This window comes from Diceros bicornis, chromosome 41 (assembly GCF_020826845.1).
Source record: "Diceros bicornis minor isolate mBicDic1 chromosome 41, mDicBic1.mat.cur, whole genome shotgun sequence".
NCBI lineage: Eukaryota > Metazoa > Chordata > Mammalia > Perissodactyla > Rhinocerotidae > Diceros > Diceros bicornis.
The window spans coordinates 1,076,228-1,097,256 of NC_080780.1; the positions used below are offsets into that span (position 1 = coordinate 1,076,228).

A 21,029-nucleotide genomic window follows, 5' to 3' on the forward strand; every position below is an offset into this window, starting at 1 on the left:
TCACCAAGCTAGCAAGCACATAGCCAGAACCCAAACATGAATCTTCTGGTTCCCTCTGGCTCTTTTTTTTTTTTTTTTTTTTGTGAGGAAGATCAGCCCTGAGCTAACATCCATGCTAATCCTCCTCTTTTTGCTGAGGAAGACCGGCTCTGAGCTAACGTCTACTGCCAATCCTCCTCCTTTTTTTCCCCAAAGCCCCAGTAGATAGCTGTATGTCATAGCTGCACATCCTTCCAGTTGCTGTATGTGGGACGCCGCCTCAGCATGGCCGGAGAAGCGGCGCGTCACTGCGTGCCCAGGATCCGACCCGGGCCGCCAGCAGCGGGGCGCGCAGTTAACCGCTAGGCCGCGGGCCGGCCCTGGCTCGTTATTTTTAAGGCTTGGATAGGTTTTAGGTAACTCATAATTACAGCTAGTAATTATAAAAATCATAAAAACCAGACTATCTGCCCACTTTTCTAAGCACGCAGCCTTGCTAAGCCGCCTCCTGCCTGTCCACAAGCAGGCCAGACCAAGACCGCACAACCCAACAGCACTTCCAATGGCCCCAGACACGGGCAAGGGGGCTTTCTGCAAAGCAGTTTTTGAAAATTACTAACATCATTAATATCTTTTTCTGATTCCAAAAATACAAGAATAAAATATAGAAAAGAACCAAGAAAATGCCTTTGCTCTCTGAAAATTACTCAATATGTTAACCAATCCTCTCCCCCTTTTAATCTATTCATGTTGCTATAGCTCATTCCATTAAATGACATACAGGACTACGTTCTATGTGCCCCGTTTTACTCCCTTACTAGGGGCTATTTAGGTTTCAGTCTTCTCCTGAGGCCCACACTGGTCCTCTCAAGAACCCAGGGCCTGGAGCCAAAAGCGGAACCCAGCTCAGGCACTGCCTGGGAGCCAGCAGCCGAGGCCCGGCATGGGCATGGGCTCCCGGTCTCTATGCTGCCCAGGCCTGTGGCCTCATGTCGTGACGGCGCCATGGCTCGCCTTCCCTCCTGGGGGCACCTCCCCACACAGACTTCTGCTCAGGGAAAGGGGTGATCTGATCCCGTGTGTCTAGCAATTCTTTCGCACTAAGTTGGCAAGCAGACGCCCTGACTGTCCACAGGGCTCCTTTCAAGTCTAGCAGGCAGAACCAGGCCCCGACAACTCCAGGCCACCTGCCTCACGGGCTGCCTCTTTAGGAGACAGGACAAGGCATCTTGTCCTTGCCCTGTTTCTCTCTTTTTCCAACTGCCCAACAGAATTACCTGAGGAGCTTTTCTACTTTGTGGAACTAATAAGAGAAACCTCATGTAAATTAGAGTCAGGAAGGCCTGTAAGGGGAGCCCTCAGGCTCTATCATTCATCGTCAATTACTCCAACCAGGAAGAGACTGTACACTTGCATCTGGACAGAAGGGTGTTGACTACTTCACTACCCAACAGGAGGAAGGAAGATTTCTCTCTGCTTGGCAACAGCCCAGCCAACGAGAGGCTGCAGCACCCCAGCCAATGGGAAGCCTCTATACTTTGGACTCCCAGTTTCCTCCAATGGACTTTTTATTACAGCCCCTCCCCACTCCTCCTCTTTCCCTATAAAAGCAAGCTCCCTGGGCCAGCGTAGTGGCTTAGCAGTTAAGTGCGCGCGCTCCGCTGCCGGCGCCCAGGTTCGGATCCCGGGTGCACACTAACGCACTGCTTCTCCGGCCACGCTGAGGCGGCATCCCACATACAGCAGCTAGAAAGATGTGCAGCTATGACATACAACTATCTACTGGGGCTTTGGGGGAAAAATAAATAAATAAAAATTAAAAAAAAAAAAAAAAAAAAAAAGCAAGCTCCCTTCCTTCCATCTTCAGATTTGCTTATGGTCTGCCACAGCCTGCATATCCCAAATTGCAATTCTTTTGGTTGTTCCCAAATAAAGTCATTTTGTGGGTAAAACAACTGGCCAATCCACTTTTTCAGTTGACATAAATGGTGTCTGAAAGTGGGGTCCAAAGGAGGCAACCCCTGAGAGACAGCAAGCCCCAGAATCGGGCAAGGTACCCATACTGAGCCCCTTGTGCTCATCGCTTCTGTGAGTCACCATCTACTTTTGGTTTAGTGAATCTCCTCTTGGATTCTGAGCTCCACACCCTTTGCATTTTGAGCTCTCCTACTTTATTTGGGATCAGGAGAGGCTTTATCCTCTTGGGGAAGGGACTTTGTCCTTCCTAGTTCAAGGCTCTGTCCTTGAGTTCAAGGCTTCACTCTTGGGGAGTAGTCAGTTATTTTCTGAAGAGTGCAGTAGAAGGATTTCCTTTGGGGATTGAGCCTGCTGAGAATCCAGGAATTTTCTTTGGTTTTCAGATTCCTTTTGGAATCAGGGCTAGGAATCTAGCAACTTTCTTGGGTTTTCAAAGGAATTTCAGAAATGGGATCCCAGTCATCTAAATGTTCTGAGGGAAACCCTCCTTCAGGGACCCTGGCCAGGTTTATGTTTAAGAAACATGGGATCCCCACATACACATTTTTAACTAAGTGGGCTAAACAGACCAAGAGTCGTCTGGAATGACAATGGCCATTATAGCACACTTTTGATCTCCCCAAACTTGTTTTTCATAAAAGCAAATTGGAAGATCATGGCTCTAAAATTAAACAAAATGAATGATATGTTTATTTTAATTGGGACCTGGAGGGTTCCAAATGTGCACAAGACTCTAAAATTGCCTCACTACAAGATAATGTGTCTAAATTAGCCAAGAGAACTAAAAAACTGAGGGAGAACAAAATGGCTTCAGAAGCCTCATGTTCCCCTCCACCTTCTTCTTCTTCGTTTTTTTGTGAGGAAGATCAGCCCTGAGTTAACATCTGATGCCAATCCTCCTCTTTTTTGCTGAGGAAGACTGGCCCTGGGCTAACATCTGTGCCCATCTTCCTCTACTTTATATGGGACGCTGCCACAGCATGGCTTGATAAGCAGTGCGTCGGTGTGCGCCCAGGATCTGAACCTGCGAACTCCGAGCCGCTGCAGCAGAGCACGTGCACCTAACCCATAAGCCACCAGGCCGGCCCCTCCACCTTCTTCTTTGACTCAGGTGCCATCTTGTTTGTCTTCCCAGACTCTTTTATCTCAGACTCTGCCCCAGCAGCCATCTTGTGTTCAGGCTTCACCCCTGATGTCATCTTCCTCTTTCTCTTCTGCTCCTCCACTCTTATTCATTTATTAGGCCAAGATTAATTAGAAAAATACCACGCTGGAATTTCTTCCTGTCAAAAGGGGGAAAAAGTTCTAAAATTTGACAGCATGCAAATAAAAATCTTCAGTTAAAAAAAAAAAGATTCTTGGGGCCGGCCCCGTGGCTTAGCGGTTAAGTGCGCGCTCCGCTATTGGCGGCCCGGGGTTCGGATCCTGGGTGCACACTGACCCACCGCTCATCCAGCCATGCTGAGGCTGCGTCCTACATACGGCAACTAGAAGGATGTGCAACTATGACATACAACTATCTACTGAGGCTTTGGGGAGAAAAAGGAGGAGGACTGGCATGGATGTTAGCTCAGGGCTGATCTTCCTCACACACAAGAAAAGATTCTTTGGCCATCTGAGCAGGTAACCTAACTTAGTCTATCTGCCAGCAACAATTTGGATCCAACTCTTCCTTTGAGTTTTGTAACTGAGACATGGCTAAGATTTTTGAAACAAGAGCTGTAAGATCTCTGTATTATGTCTATGTGTCTACGGATGTATGATATATACATGTGATTTTTTTTAACCTTCAGATGATATTGCCAAAATTAATTTGTAAAGAGCTCTATTTAATTGTCATAAAGAAAATGAAGCATTTATATAAACCAAGTATACTCTCAGAAATATAGAAACTAACCCAAATGCTTTCCACATTTACATGATCTGGAATTAATCTTTAGTAAATAAAAGCTAGCTTAGGATTGTTGGTTTAATTGAAACAAGCATGTCTTTAGAGTTATCAACACTGAATATAATGCAGACACAACTTTCATTCTACCTGGGTTTATTAAGTCCATGTTATCTCTGTTGCAAAATTTGTCAGCAAGAAAAATAACTTTAGATGATGGCTAACTGCTTTAATGTCACACAAAGTTTTTGTGAGTAATCTAAACATAATTGTTGGAAACAAATGATTTAGATAGATGAAACTGGGACAAGAGTTTTTAGGAGCAATAATTATATTTTATCGTATGTGTGCTTAAAAATAGCTTCCAAAATCTTTTTGGTAACTTGAGACTTTAGAGTTTTGCTAAGTTAAATTAAATGATGGAATTTCATTGAATATCTGGATCATTTTCCAAACAAGATAAAATACTAAAACATTAACTACTGAACATAGGTTCATCCACTTTTGGCTTCCTATTGCAAAGATACTAAAGGTAAATTTGGGTCTGTTAGTAACCGAGTCTTGTGCCACATCGAAAGGTTATAAATGTGCCAGTCCACAACTGCTTACTTCTTAGTTTTCACTAGAAATTAAGGATTCTAAGGGTTAAGAATTCTAAGATATGTAACTAAAGCTACTATAAACAAAAAGGGAAATATCTCAGTATGCAAGGAAAGTAGGATGTGTGTTTTGGTAAAAGACGGTATGAGGAATAGAAATGCATTTTGTTGAAGGGGAGAAAAAAAGCAATTTTGTCCTACAGAGAGGCTGGTTATTTCAGAATGGGAAAGAGGAAAACATAGGACAAAATCTGAATGTAAAAGACAGTTGTAGGAAGTTTATGGAAAGGAATCTTGGGAAAGGAATTTTATGTGTGGTCAGGACTGGCTAAGATCGGAGTGAATGAGTTTTAATATCAGAAATAAGCTGATGCAAAATTAAAATGTGGCTTTCTTTTCTGTGAGAGGACAAGGTTTTCTTGGCCTATTAGTCTACTTTTAATAACACTGTAAAAGCTTCTTTACCTTTTAAGTAATATACCTAGAAAACAGAGATTTTGTGTTGTATCAAAATAACTTCCTGTGTTGTTTTTATCAGGTCTTTAATTACAGTCATGCGCTGCATAACAACGTTTTTGGTCAACGCATATATGACGGTGGTCCCATAAGATTTGTACCATATAGGCTAGGTGTGTAGTAGGCTATACCATCTAGGTTTGTGTGAGTACATTCTATGATGTTCGCACAATGACAAAATTGCCTAATGGCACATTTCTCAGAATGTATCCCTGTCGTTAAGCAACATATGACTGTACTTAGGAAAACTAAGCTTTCTTAATGTTAAAGAAGTTAAGTTTTGCTTACAACTATGTAACCTTCTGTATTTGCCTTTGAAATCTTCTATTGTTACTTTGGTCAAATAGATATAATGTTATCACTTGTAATTCTACTTACTATCTAAAAACATATGTCACAAAAATATCCAAATTTCCTTTTCAGTTGTATTATAATGAACCCTCATCTGATGCCTATCTATTGCCTTTTTTTTACGTCTTTTGTCATTCACAGTTATTGTTTTACAATGCTGATGCTTTTACAAATATGTTTCATCTTCAAAGAGACTCATGGAAAAGACTTTGACAAGTACTCTGGAACAAAAGTTTTTGATAACTTTAAGATCATAACACTGAACTGGATAAGAATTTCTAAAACTCAAATGGAAAACTGACTGCTTTAATGTTTTGTTTTCTGGATGTAAAGGATCCCTTTTTTCTCCTCTCCTTTAAGCTATCTATAATTTACAGCCATTTGGTGAAGCGTATCTTTGCAACAAAAGTTGAAGCATTTATCTTTCTCTCCCTACTGGATCCCTGCAGAATTTGGAAACTCTTAAGTATTCTCTTCATGACAATATATGTATTGGCATAAATTCAAAGAGAATCTAGTCTCCTTATAACAGGACATAATTGGAAATATTGGCTAATTATACCATGACTTTGACCAGATTATCATATTCAAGAGAGATGTATATAGACTCAGAGATGACCAGATAGCTTTAAGGAACTCCTTGGAAAAATCTATCTAGTACCTTTCTTACAAGGTAGATAGATTATTTCCAGCAAAATAGTCTTTAAAAAGTGAGCTTATATAGTCAATCACTAGTCATGCTGCATGTATATAAATAATTAGCCCAAGTTTAATACAACAAATTAGTTTTACTATGATTATTTTTAATAAAAATGGGGGTTGGGCTGGCCCTGTGGCTTAGTGGTTAAGTGCGCGCGTTCCACTACTGGTGGCCCGGGTTCGGATCCCGGGTGCGCACCGACGCACCGCTTCTCCGGCCATGCTGAGGCGGCGTCCCACATACAGCAACTAGAAGGATGTGCAACTATGACATACAACTATCTACTGGGGCTTTGGGGAAAAAAAAAAAGGAGGAGGATTGGCAATAGATGTTAGCTCAGAGCTGGTCTTCCTCACAGAAAAAAATAAATAAATAAACAAAATTGTTAAAAAAAAAAATGGGGGTAATTGTGGAGAGAGAAATTATGTTTGCACCTTTGTAGATATTAAATTCTAGTCCTACTAATTGTCTTTAAGGTTTTGTTATATACCTATAAGCTAGACTGGATCCTAAATTCTTCTAATTTCTTTAAATGTCTGGCTACAATTCTCCAAACTAACATTTCCAATTTTTACTGCCCTTGAAATATCCTTGGAAGGATCTATACTAAGTCCTCCTCACTACCCAGATGGCAGCCAAACTTCAGAGACTTGAGCCTTGGGTACACATCTCATAGCTAAAGAAGGCTTCACCTGACATCTGATTCTGTAAAAATGCTTGGGACCTCTAAATCAAATTGACTAGGAAGAGAAGCAGCCAACATCTGAGGCAGATAGCTTTCTCAAGATGACTAGACCAGGCCTGTATACCCTCTTCCCACTGTTGTTTCTTTTCTCTCTTTTTCCTGAAAGGACAATGCTCTTGTCCACATTTTCCAATCCCCTGCAAAAAGCGGAAACCTCTCTGATTGCTGGATTTGCCATCAGAAACCTCCTTCTGTCCAAGACAGTAATGACCCTTTAGTTCATCCTGTGACTAATTTTAATGGGATTCCAGATGCCATTGTCTGTTTAAATTGTTCTGCAGGCCTATTTTATAGAGTCGGTGCTAAGCACACCTAAACTTGTCCCTTGCTGTAATTTAACTCAACCTTGGGTGGCAAAAATGAGATCTTTTGAATATCTGTATGAAAAATTCTGTAGGACTGCCAACGTAACCCAGGCCATTTGTAAATTTCTTGATCTACCCATATATTTAGGCAACCTCTCAGTATTTAACAATATAATGTCTGAGCCTTGGTTGGATAACGCAAATGCCTCTACGCCAATGAATGAGTCTACAGATACCCCCGGTTATGCAGGAGCCTTATGTACACCCCTTGGTTACACCTTCATATGTGGAAGTTTTGGTAATGACCTTTATGCTTGGGCAGCTCATTACTTTGACAGCTGGAGAATACAAGGACAGTGTGCCCTTGCTGTATTCACTGTCCTATTCTCTCTCCATAATCAAACAGAAACCTCTCATTGGCCTGTTCCATAAATCACTAAAACCACTTTCAACAAGAACTTCCAGGAGGCATATGTGATTTTGGGTTTGCCTTTGCTGGGAGAGCTTTCTTTCCACAAACTGGAGTGAGTGCCAATGAACAAATGATCAGGAATCTCTCCCTGACACTAGAAGAGTTGGCGAACTCCGCAGCCAGGGCAATTTCAGCTCAGCAATAGTCGCTTACCTCATTGGTCAAGGTAGTTTTGGATAATTGTACAGCTCTTGAGTATCTACTTGCTGAGCAAGGAGGTGTCTGTGCAGTGGCAAACACCCCCTGTTACACATGAATAAATGCCTCTGGGGAAGTGGAAACCCAATTACATAAAATTAGAGAGCAAGCACATTGGCTACAACCAATTTCACCTAACAACTCACTGTCTTTTGATTTGTTCAGCTGGTTACCTCCAGGTCTGGGCTCCTGGTTTAGAGCCATCCTGCAAACTACGCCTGTAGTATTGCTCTTAATGTTACTCTGTATACTTGTTGTGAAGTTCTGTACCTATTACCTGTTGAACCTCTGTAAAAATTATGTGCCCAATAAGGTGATGCTGGCTCAGCAATTCAAGATCATCGCCAATGCTTATGACCTTGATGAAATATAGACTTTAAATGGGAAATGCCTGGGAGAGTTCTCCCTCCTAATCTTCCTTGTTACTCACATGTGGCCTAAATGGTTTCTAATCACTGTGTACTTTCCCTATAACATGGGACACAATAACCAGGAAATGTCTTCCTGGCACCGAGGGACAAGACCACTATGTGCAGAGAACTTTCAGAGAAAGATCTTGATCAAAAGGAAAATGTGGAATTAATCAAAGAAACCTCAACTAAATTGGAGTTGGGAAGGCTGTAGGGGGAGCTCTCATGTGCCATTACACATCACCAATCACTCCCAACAGGAAGAGAATTACGCTTGCATCTCGCCCAGGAAGGTGTTTACTACTTTACTACTCAGCAGGAGGAAGAAAGATTTCTCTCTCCACCTGGCAACAGCACAGCCAACAAGAGATGCACCCCAACCAGTGGGAAGCCTCTACACTTTGGACTCCCAATTTCCTCCAGTGCCCTTTCTGTTTATTACAGCCCCTTCCCACCCCAACCCCCTCTTTCCCTATAAAAGCAAGCTCCCCTCCTTTGCTCTGCAGATTTGCCTATGGTCTGCCATAGCTTGCATAACCTGAATTGGAAGTCTTTTGGTTGTTTCTGAATAAACTCTTCTTGTGGGTAAAACAAATGGCCAATTCACTTTTTAAGTTGACAACTTACACCTGGAGATTCTGATACAGGAGACCAGGGTGTTCAATGCACACTGACCCACCTCTGAAAATGGAGATGCTTGCTATCACCTCAGAGACAGGCCCTCCTTGGACAGTGTCCCTCAATGCCCAGAATAAACTGTCCAAACCTTGCAAGCAAGGCTAATTCTTAGCAACAAACCCAGCTCTTTCAATGGGCGGTACCAAAAAAACAAGATAGCATAGAAAACATTCCAAACAGGAAGAGTCTAGATAAATACAGGTACAATTGCTCACCATAGTGTAGTCAACAATGTATTATTAATTGCTTTGGATAATAGAGTCTGACACAATTTTTGCTGTTTGATGCTGACAGCTTTCAAGACCTGTCACTTTCCCTCCCACCCCCTATCTGGGCCAGCTGACGAGAGAGCCTAGGGATTCCCTCCTTTGGTGCTGGCTGGGGACCCTCACCCCATTACAACCCCCAAAACAAAACCCCAAGCCAGATGTTCTGCCCAGAAAGCCTCACTAAATCAGTAAAAAATCTGTTCAAACTCTCTTGATATGTGTTATGGGTTGAACTGTGTCCCCCAAAAAGAGAGGCTCAAGTCCTAACCCCGGTCAAGTGAATGTGACCTTATTTGGAAATAGGGTCTTTGCAGATGTAATCAGTTAAATTAAGATGAGGTCATATCGGGGTACAGTAGGCCCCTAATGCAATGACTAGTATCCTTATAAGAGGAAAATTTGGATACATGGGGAGAAAAACGTATGACCATGGAGGCAGAGATTGGAGTGAAGCATCTACAATCCAAGGAATACCAAGGATTGCTGGCAGCCACCAAAAGCTAGGAGAGAGGCATGGGAAAGACTCTTCCTCATAGCCTCCAGAAGGAACCAACCCTGCTGACATCTTTCTGACTCCTAGCATACAGATACTTTAAGCCATCCGGTTTGTGATACTTTGTTACAGCATCCCTAGCAAACTAATACAGTGTATGTGTGGCTCTTTACAGCTGTATTGTTTCTGCCTTGTCTTGAGGTGGCGTTCTCCCCCATTTGCGTCTGTTTCTCTTCTCTGCTTCTTATAAGGATGCCAGTCATTGGATCATCGCCCACCCTAATGCAGTATGACCTCATCTTAACAATCACATCTGCAAAGAGCCGATTTCCAAAAAGGTCACATTCACAGGTACTAGGGGTTACGACTCCAACGTATGTTTCAGGGGGGACACAATTCAACCCACAACAAAACCCAAGCCAAAACTAGGGGCCATCCCACCCCTGCAGGGTGAGCACATACTTTGAAAGTTTAAAACTCATTATGCAGCAGTGGGGACTGCCTGAGAAAACATGTGAAAAGTTTCCATCAAGCAGCACATGAGGACAAACAGATGTCAGATATTATAACAAGCAGCCAGCCCTGGTGGTCTAGTGGTTAAGACTCGGTGCTCTTACTGCCACAGACCGGGTTTGTGTCCTGATCAGAGAACCACACCACCCGTCTGTCTGTTGTCATACTGTGGCAGCTGCGTGTTGCTGTGATTCTGAAAGCTGTGCCACTGGGATTTCAAATACCAGCAGGGTCACTCAGGGTGGACAGGTTTCAGCAGAGCTTCCAGACTAGAGAGACTAGGAAGAAGGACCCAGCCACCCACTTCCAAAAAAACTGGCCATGAAAACCCTGTTAATAGCAGTGGAGCATTGCCTGATACGGCACTGGAAGGTGAGAGGATGGCGCAAGAAGACCGGGAAGGGTTCGCTCTGTTGGACACAGGGTCGCTAGAGTCAGAATCGACTTGAGGGCACTAACAACAACAGACAAGCACTGTGCAGCCTGGCAGTTTAGTCCCCCAAAACATGCTGGAGTGTGTGGGGAGCAAGATGGGGAGGCCACTGCTGTCCTCGTGCTTTTCTGCACCTACAACCCCTCAACGGCAGGAAGCGGTGGCATACTGAGAAAGGGCACACCCTGCACATGCTGGCAATGATGTCCTGGCTGCTGGTGATGACCCTTCGGCAGGGCCCTGGGGCGATAACCATCGCAACACCCCAGCCTAAGAGAGTTCCAGAAGAGAAATGGCATAATGAGCAACAGTCTTTGCTCCGGGCTCATGCTGTGGAGCCACCGTACAAGCTCTAAAACGCAGCCCTAATCCTCCAGGAGCCTACAGCAAAGTTAAGTTGGGAAGATATTATGAACACTCATTACACAAACTCTACAAAATACACATATGCTAGTCTATAAAACAAGGCTGGCCATCCCTGCCCTGCACACCTCACCAGGTTGCTCTAAGGATCCGGAGAGATTTACATACATGAAGCAAGTTTACATAAGGCAGCCAATGTTCTCTTAGATTTATCCACATATTTATTTACTGCTAGTAACTCTTCCAGGAGCTTGGGACACATCAGTGAAGAACACAAATATCCCCACACTTAGCTTACATTCAACAAGGTGGGGGAGACTGACAATAAGCAATTTTTAAAGGTTTTAAATAGAGGATACATTGGAAGACATTAAGTGCTGTAGAAGAAAGACGGCATAGACCAGGATCAGGGTCTCAGCATGTGGTGAATTGGGGGACAGACTGCTGTAGTTAAAGGGTGGTCAGGGTGGGCCTCCTGGAGAAGGGGACATGCAAGTACAGGCTTGGCAGGAGGTGAGGGCATAAGCCATGTGGCTCCCTGGGGAGTGATCCAGTCAGAGGCCTGAGGGTGTTCAGTGATCAAAGGGAGGCCAGTGTGACTGGTATGGAGTGAGCAGGAGGAAAGCAGTAGGAGAGGTCAGGTAAGACCGAGCTTTCTAGGCCATAAAAAAGACTCCGGCTTTTATTCTGGAGGATGCTCTGAGTCCAAGGTAACACGCCTGTCTTATGTTGAGAACAGATGAGAGAGGACGAAGGTCAGACGTAGGTGGTAGCACCAGAGGCGACAACACAGGGTTGGGCTCTCCAAGTCTCTGTGAAGGACAGAGTGTGTGAGAAAGACAGAGTCCAGGAAACCTCCAAGTGTTCAGGCTCAATAGAGCTGCTACCATCTTACAGGGGAAGGTGGTGGGTGGGCAGGGCTGGAGGGGATCATGAGCAAGTTGGTACCATGGAGATGCTGCATAGACACAGGGGCTGGAACAGGCTTGGACGGCTTGCTGGGGAAGTCAGCCCTACACCGTGTACCGGAAAGACCACCTCGGCTCCTTTCCCAAAGACACATACTCTACCCACAACAAAGGCAGAATCAACTTGTTATTTATCCATGGTAACAGAAAGAAATTATGATCGGACCTGGAAAACCCAAAAAATCAACTGGAAAACTGAAAACCATGAGAATTAAGCTGGGGACACACAACAACTTTTTAAAAACTCAACCGCCTTCCTGTATACAAACATTAGTTTAGAAATGTGGAAGGAAAATTCCCGTTTATAGTACGAACAAGAGAAAATTTAAGGATATATGTAATAAACGTACAACACCCATATGAAAAGAATTTCTAAATACTAAAGAATATAAAAGATTTGAACAAATGAAAAGGCATATCCTTTTGGGGGAAAGGAAGGCTTAATATAATTTTTTAAGTCAACTCTCCCTGAACTAACCTGTAAGTGAATTTAGGTTCAAAAACAGATGAATTGATTCTATGGAGAATTATTTGTACAATAATAATCAGGAAAATTCTGAAAAAGAACAGCCATGAAGGAGGACAAACCTGGCCAGATAGTAAAGATAGTACTAGCCACAGGGAATTAAGGTTGTAGTGCTGGCTCATGAATAGACAGTTCAGTAAAAGGAGAGCCCAGAAATAGGCCCAAATACAGTGGGCATTTCATCTCTGATCCAGGTAGCTTTGAGCATCTGGTGACTATGCAGCTAGAACAACCTGGAAAAAATAAAGGTCAATCCCTACTGCTAAATTTTACCAAAATGAATACCAGCTGGATCTAAGATTCAAATTTGAAAACAAAACAAAAAATGCCCTGAAAGAAAATATTAAAGACTTATTTTTCTTAAAAAAAGATCTCAGTAGGGAAGCCTTCATGAAGTTAAAAGGCAAACGACAGACTGAGGAGAAGTATTTCTGACACAAATGACAAAGGCTCGTTTTCTCAATGTACAGAGATCTACCAATCCATACGAAAGAGCCAAGAATCAAAACAGAAAGAAAAATGACCAAGACCATCTCCAAAATGCATTTTGAGTTTAAAACAAAACAAGGGGGAGGACACAGAACCCCCGCTGCACCCTGCCACCCCAGTGCAGTCCTGGTTCTCAGACGGGAACAGGGTGTGAGGTGCCTGAATTTTCACACAAGTCCCTTTTATACCTTTTGAAATTTGTACGATGCGCATATATTACTTGTTTTTAAAAATAAGGCAACTAACAATTTTATAAAAAGTTACAATGCAGAGAGAATCTAAAGCAGAACCACTATGTCTGAATTACAGCAGGAAAGGCCTTTCCAACATGCAGGCAGCTCTCGGAATGCACAACCTCCGAGTGGGAATCCTGGAAAGGAAAGGATCCACTTCTAAATTATTTCATTTTCAGGTATCTTTTGTAAAACTATAATTGAAGGTACAACCGCTACGCTAATCCAGCTTCTTACTCCAACGAACCATGTGAACACATCCTTACTTCAGCTTCATCCAGAGCATGCCGGAGAGATACTGTGTGCTCTGTGGTCACAACAAAATACAGAATCCAACATTTCTGTTTGTGCCTCAGTGACCAAATTTAAACCAACCATCCAATTTAAACCAACCATACTTAATGGGGTCATTTTGCATCAAGTTTTAACTTAAACTGCTTTGCTGGGCCTCAGTTTCCTCATCTGTATAATGGGCATAATAACAGTACTTACATATAGGGTTGTTGTGAAAATTAAATAACATAATAGATGAAAAAGCACTTAGAATAAAACACTTTTTGGAAGTAGGCAGGATCTAAATTGAAAATAACATTCCCTTGGACTGGAAAGCCTCTGCCACTTGTGGTTCTGGGTAAGAGGCCCTTCTCTGAGTTGGGCAGAGGTTGGCCACATGGTGATTCCACCCACAGACAGGTAAGTGAGGTCTGGTGAGCTGCTCTGCAGAGCCAGGGAAGCTTCAGCCTACAACACCCTCCTAGTTCTCCCATTTTCTCCAGTGGGGCCACACTAGGGCGGCTGCTGGCTCGTTGGGCAATCCCAGATCCATGGGGGAGGAGCAAAGTCTGTGTCCTGCTGGCTAAGCCACATCCCTTCTTCAGAAGCCACAGCAGCTACTGACCAGGCTAAGGGCTCCTGTTGGACTTCTCCCAGGAGCAGACACACACCTTGTCTGAGGTACTCAGTGTTTCCTCCCCACAGTGTAGTCTGTGGGCCCTTTCCTCCTTTCCCTAGCCACGCCAGAGGAGCCATCCTCCACCCAGTGTGAAGAGCCCGGAACTCTTCTGGCCCATTTGGACCAGGCCAGGCTCCAGTGGGAAAGCTGAGCCCTTCCCAGAAGGCAAAGCCCAGGATCCTTTTCTTCCCCACAAAATGACGGTGTTGGGAGAGACTCTTCCTGGACAGGGAACACAAAAGGTTAAAATTAAGTCTTAGGTACTTTTAAGTGTTCTGTGGATGTTAATGGGAGTGCTTTCAGCTGCCAACAGAGATAAGCCCTGAGAGGAATGGCCATGAGAGCAGATGAGGTCCCAAGTGGAGCTCCTTCACCTCCTAGGACACGTCTCCTTACATTGCTTCTGGTCCAGTAAAGAGATTACTTAAGTGCTCAATGACCACATTTTCTGAAACAAAAATTTGAGGCGTATGAGTTCACTTATGGGAGGAGGGTCGTTAGAACTTCATGTTATCAATGAGATCAAAAAAACTGGGACTATTTCTGAGGGACTAGAAGGGGTCAGGGACGAAGTTTCTGTCTTTAAAGACTGGGTGAATGAAGATGCCATTAGCTTCTTATTTCTTGACTCAATAATTCCATCAGACAGGCTAAACTTTTAAAGTTTGATGTCATCATGTGTTGGGAGGTAAAGAGAGCCCTTAAAATCTGGTGGTAGAAGGGAAAGGTGGTACAACCATTTATGAGGATACTTTGATAGTGTCAATTACAAATGGACAGGCCCCTGACCACAAGGTCCAGTTCTTTTTATCTACTCTAGAAAAACACTTGTGCATGTCCAGAGGGAGACACCAATGTGCAGCATTATCTTACAGAGAAAACTGGAAACATTCTCAAGTAAATAACATAACCATGCCACAGAATATTATAAAAGTGTCAAAATTTAGATAGATCTGTTCCTTGTTCTGACATGGAAAGATTTTCAAAGCATACTGTTGGGTGAATAAAGCAAGCTGTGGAACAGTATGAGAGCATTTACGTAAAAACAGAGCAAATAACTGGTTAAGACAGCAAATTTTACGTTAAGTGTATTTTAATATATTTTATACTACACTATAAATTATAATTATATAAAATATAATATTTTAAATAATTTTAATATACCACAATAAAAAATTGGGGGGGAAAACAGAGCAAAGAACAAACATAACATGTAAATGTCTGTCAGGATACTTGCCTAAGATGGGGGGGGACTCTAGCAGTATTTGTAAGGCTCTCTGATAAGAATAAAGACCTAATTAAAAATACACCAAAATTTTAAGAGCAGTGGTCTATGAAAAGTCTAGTTACATTTGAATTTTATTCTCTCTTTTATACTCTTTTGTTTTTCAAATTATCTACCATCAACAATCTGAAAAATATATATACTTTGCACAGGTAATCCAGGTTTGCTATCCCTCTAGGTGGGTGTGGAGAGATGGTAGTAACATTGCTGAGGGTAGGAGCCCCTTCAAGATGGGCTACAACTGATGAAGCCCTTGGTCTCAGGAAAATACACACCAACCTCCAAGGCTGCATTCAATTTCAGGGAACACAGGGACCCCAGAAACCCACCCATGAAGTGTGAACCCTTGGTTAAGAGCCTTTGATTGAGACGACATTTAAAGCTGCAGAAATGGATGCAATCATGCAAAGAATGTGTGTGCAGATTAGCAGAGATGGACTGTAGAACCCAAGGGAACTCCAACAAGGAAGGAGCAGGCAGAGCACGGAAGACAGGAGGTGGGGGCCATAGGAGTGGAGGGCAGTCGGTAGCAGGGTGATGAGCTCCATCTCTCCTGCCCCCTCTGCCTCCTCCACACTGCTGTCGCATAGATTCTCCAGGAGCTCGACTGACAAACACCCTTCAGTGAGCAGTAGGCAGTGAGCCCACACATGAGGCCAGGTCCCACAGTCTGGCCCAGCCTCCTTCTCTGGCCCTTCTCCACTTAGCTCCAAACACACCGGGCTGTGGGTCATCTCAAATATATCTTTTCCTCTGATGCCTTCATTCTTGCCATTTCCTTTTGCACAACGCCTCGCACATTGGTAGGGTCCTCAAAGATTGTCAGGAAATCTTTCCTTCCCAACTCTTTTATGGAGACTGTCACTTAGGAAAGCACACGGGATTTGGAAGCTCCTGCACAAAAGCCCAGCAGGAATCAGGGCTCCCCTCCCAGCCCTGCCCCGAATCTCTGGACTTGTTCCCAGAGCACCTAGTCTAGCAGGCTGAATGTCTGCTGGTCAGCTGAGACAGGCAAGAGGATCACAGGAAGCCATGTCTCCCAGTGAAGCCTGCAGAGTGGACACTTGGGGGTTACATCTAGAGATGTGGACTGTCCCCAAATTTGTACATACCATAATAAGTGCATAGTTCTCTCTATAAAATGAAATAAAGTATACCAAAAGTTTGTGACCTCAGCTTTGCAATGGGTACCCCTCAGAAAATTACATATTAATACCAACTGCAGACTCATGGGGTCAATCACAAATAGTTGGAACTGCAAATATCAAATCTGCATTAATGCCACCTACAGGGACACAGTTTAGGGTCTATTGGCTCACAGAGGGGCATACCAGCCCAGAAACAAGTCTACTCCTGACCCATATCTACAAAGTTGTGGGCTTGGACACCAAATGCACCATTTCTTTTAAAGGGCCTCATGGCAGCCCCACATAGGCTCAGCCACCCCTGCTGCCTCCAGGGGGCCCTGCCTCACCCTTTCCTGACAAGAGGGGCAGTAACACAGCGGGACCTTGAACCCCTGGGTGAATCAGGCTGGTCTTCTGAGGGATGGGCTGCTGTTTACTCTATTTATGAGCTCAAAGTACTGGGTATTTCGTGAGCACTGCTCCCCAAACCTAGAAAGACAGCAAGTAGATGGAAAACGCCCATGACTTGGCTGGAGTCAAATCCAGGCTGCTCCATTAAGGCCCACTGCACTGAGCCAGTTCACTCCATGGCATGGCTCAGGCCTCACCTGTAAGAGGCCTGCTATCCATCATCTCTACCACACAGGCCTCGACAACTGTAAATGCTCTTCGTGAAATGTAAAGATGTACAATTTGAATTGCTATCACAGCCACTACTCTAAGACCCTCTGAATGGTAGACAACAGTCAAACGAAGAATTTTACCAACTAAAGCAATGACCTTGAGACTAATTTTCCTCCTCTGTGAAGTGAAGATGTTGGATCAATTCTTTCATTCCCAGCTTTCATGACTAGCTAAATTACCAAAACAAAAAGTAATCATAATGAAACGCTGAGGTTTTATTTCGCAAATAAGGATCTAAAAAAAAAATGACAACTCTGTCATCATTATTCGCTAAAAGGAACACGTTAATACGAAGACAGTAAAAGAGAGCTGATGTCAGAATAGGGGCAGCCATCCCACCAGGGCCCGCGGCCCGGCCGACCAGGCGCCCCGGACCGGGCCGGCGCGGGGTGCCCCCAGCCCTCGCTCCTAACGTTCAGGCCACGTCCCGACGGCGGTGAGAACCCAGCATCAACTCCGACGCGAGCAAGTGGAAAAAACACAGACCGAGGGCCGGGCGGCAGGCGCCCGCCGACACCCGGCGCCCGGGGCGGAGCGGCTCCGAGGCCTGGGGCGCCGGGGGCCGCGCCGCCCTGCCCGCCCTCCCCCGGCCCTGGCCCCGGCGCCCCCGGATCCCGCCCGCGCGCCGCTCTCCTCCGCCCGCGCCCCCGCAGCCCCCCGCCCGGCCGCGTCCGCCCAAGGTCGGCGGGAGCGGGCCCGGGGCCTGGAGGGCGGCAGGGGCCCAGGGCCGGGGGGCCGGGGGTCCCGCAGGCCGGGGGGAGGCCCGCCCCCGCAGCCCCCACCTCGCAGCCCGCAGCCCCGACCCCGGCGCGGCCCCGAGCGCCGCACTCACCCGGGCGACGCCATGAGCGCGGCGAGGTCTCGGCGCTGCCGCCGCCTCCGCTTCCTCCGCGCAGAGCGACTCCGCCGGGGAGGAGCCTCGCGCCGGCCACCGACCGACCGCCCGGGCCGCTCCAGGCGGCGGGGCTCGGGGAGGGGCCGGGGGTGCAGGGAGGGGGCCAGGGACACGCGGAGGGGGCTGGGGAGCGCGGGCCGGGGGCCTGGAGTCGACCCGAGAAGGCCTGTGAGTGGGCCCGTTGTACGATAGGGGTGCGGCCGGGTATCGGCTCGGGGAGGCGGGGGACGGGATGTGAGTGGGCCTGGGGTCAGCTCGGGGCGGCAGGGGCGAGGGGAGCACGGGGTTGGCACCGGGGGCGTGGGGCGGCCCACGTCGGCCTGCAGCGCGGACCCGCCCACCTGCCCAGGTGCCCCAGGTGCTCAATCTCCGGGACTCGCCAGGAGGCTCCTCTGGTGCAAAACCAGCCGAAAACCTGCCCTCGGGCCACGACGCAGCTGCCGGATTTTGGTGAAGTCAACACCTCCCTGCGATTTGAGTTTAATTTCCGTAAGAAAAGCCTTTCCTTAGTCCAGGACTACAAGGCGTTGTTATTATTATTAAGCAAAACAACAGCTTTGCTATTTCTTACTTGCTGTGCTGTCTTGTACAAGTTGCTGGCCTCTCCGAGCCAGTTACCCCCGTAAAATGTGTGTAAAATCACATTGTGGAGCCCTAAGGACTGTGGGCACTTTTATTATTTATGTTGCATTATTAAGCAATAATAATGAGTCTGGAATTCCTGCATTGGTGTTTCACAGCATCACTTGTGGGTGCTTGAGCCTCAGTTCCTGTCTCAGCAAAATGAGTTTTCAGAAGTAATTGAGCTCTTGTAAGTGAAAACGCTTAACAAAAATCTCTGAACAATATAAACCACTGTTGATCACATTTTTGTTATATTAAATATAATTAATCATTATGTTATTATTTTTACCAATTAGAATAAGAGACAACAAAGCAGTGACTGAAAGCCTTGGCTCTGGAACCAGAATACCTGGGTTGAAATCTGGGCTCAGCTAATTACCAGCTCTGGAACCTCAGGCAAGGTAGAACCTTCCCAGAGCCATAGTTTCCTCATTTGAAAAATAGGGATAATAATGGGTTGTTCCTTCCTCTCTCTGAGGGTTGAATGAGTTAATATGTGTAAAGTGATTAATACATTGCCAGGTACATGGTCTCTTTCCTTCCCTGAGAATCCATCCTTGTTCCCTTCAGTAAAATAGAAGGTCGCAATTGTTGTCTTGAGTTCAGAAAACAATTAATGCTCTGTCAATGTGAGCTGATAAGTAAAGCCACAGGGGCTTATTAGACCCAATTTAGGTATAAATCCAAGAGGACTAGGGTTAGAAAGAGTTTGGGGAGTGGGCAACCACTAAATGGCCTGATTGAAGGCAGCAATGATTGCCACTGGAGTGAGGGAGGTCAGATAATATTTTTAAATAAACTTTGTTTTAAAATATATTTAAAAATAAGTAATATATGTTCACTGAAATTAAATATTCTTCCTCAACATGTTTTAGTGAGTATGTGGCATTTCACAGCCGAACACACATTCTTCTCAAGTGCAAATGGAACATTCTCCAGGATAGACCATATGTTAGACCACAAAATAAGTCTTAATAAATTTAACAAGATTTAAATCATACAAAGTATCTTTTCTGATTACAATAGAATAAAACTAGACACCAAAAATAGAAGGAAAACTGTAAAATTCACAAATATGTGGAAATTAAACAACACACTCTCAAACAACTGATGGATTAAAGAATAAATCACAAGGAAATTAGAAAATACTTTGACAAAAATAAAAATAAAAACACAACATACCAAAACTTATGTGAGGCAGCAAAATTAGTGCTAAGAGGGAATTTTATACCTGTAAATATCTACATTAAAAAAGAAGAGGGGCGGCCCCGTGGCTTAGTGGTTAAGTGTGCGCGCTCCGCTGCTGGCGGCCCAGGTTCGGATCCCGGGCGCGCACTGACACACTGCTTCTCTGGCCATGCTGAGGCCGTGTCCCACATACAGCAACTAGAAGGATGTGCAGCTATGACATACAACTATCTACTGGGGCTTTGGGGGAAAAAACAAATAAATAAAATTATAAAAAATAAAAAAAAAAAAAAAGAAGAAAGATCTTAAATCAATAAACTCTATGCCTTAAGGAACAAAAAAATGAAGAGCAAACCAAACCCAAAGCTAGCAAAAGGAAGGAAATATTAAAGATTAGAGCAGACAAAAATAAAATAGAGAATACAAAAACAATAGAGAAAAATCAATGAAATAAAAAGTTGATTCTTTGAAAAGATCAACAAAATTAACAAACCTTTAGCTAAACTCACTAAGAAAAACAGAAGACTCAAATTACTAAAATCAGAAAGGAAAGTGGGGACATTACTACTGATTTTACAGAAATAAAAAGAACTGTTAGAGAATACTATGAACAGTTGTACACCAACAAAGCGGATAACCTAAGGGAAAAAATAGCTTTCTAGAAACACACGATCAACCATAACTGAATAATGAAGAAATAAGTAATCTGAATAGCTCTACAACAAGTAAAGACATTGAATTAGTAATCAAAAAACCTCCCAACAGAGAAAACTGTGGACCAGATGGCTTCACTGGTGAATTCTACCAAATATTTAAAGAAGAATTAACACCAATCCTTCTCCAACTCTTCAAAAAAATTAAGGAGCATTTCTCATTCTATGAGGTAATTACCCTGATACCAAAGCCAAACAAAGACACTACAAGAAAACTACAGACCAACATCCTTTATGAATATTGATAGAAAAATCCTCAACAAAATACTAGCAAACAGGATCCAGAAACATAGAAAAGGATTATACACCATGACCAAGCAGGACTTATTCCTGGAATGCAAGGATGGTTCAACATATGAAAATTGATTGATGTAATATATACATCAATATGATGAAGAAAAAAAAACACATGATCATCTCAATTCACGCAGAAAAAGCACTTGACAAAATTCAATG

General features: G+C 44.3%; 1 protein-coding gene across 4 annotated transcripts in view; it reads right to left on the bottom strand.

The window, feature by feature from the left end:
• URGCP (upregulator of cell proliferation) overlaps positions 1 to 21,029 on the bottom strand; it is a 72,309-nt gene that overhangs the window by 24,539 nt on the left and 26,741 nt on the right. For 2 of the 4 annotated variants that reach the window (XM_058534696.1, XM_058534695.1), the window contains exon 1: positions 17,986 to 19,627. The exons of the other annotated variants lie outside the window; for them this stretch is intronic. In XM_058534696.1, the coding sequence (XP_058390679.1) occupies positions 17,986 to 17,999 (14 nt within the window). In that variant the 5' untranslated portion in view covers positions 18,000 to 19,627. Of the gene's footprint in view, positions 1 to 17,985; positions 19,628 to 21,029 lie in introns of those variants that run through there. 4 annotated transcript variants of the gene reach the window in all.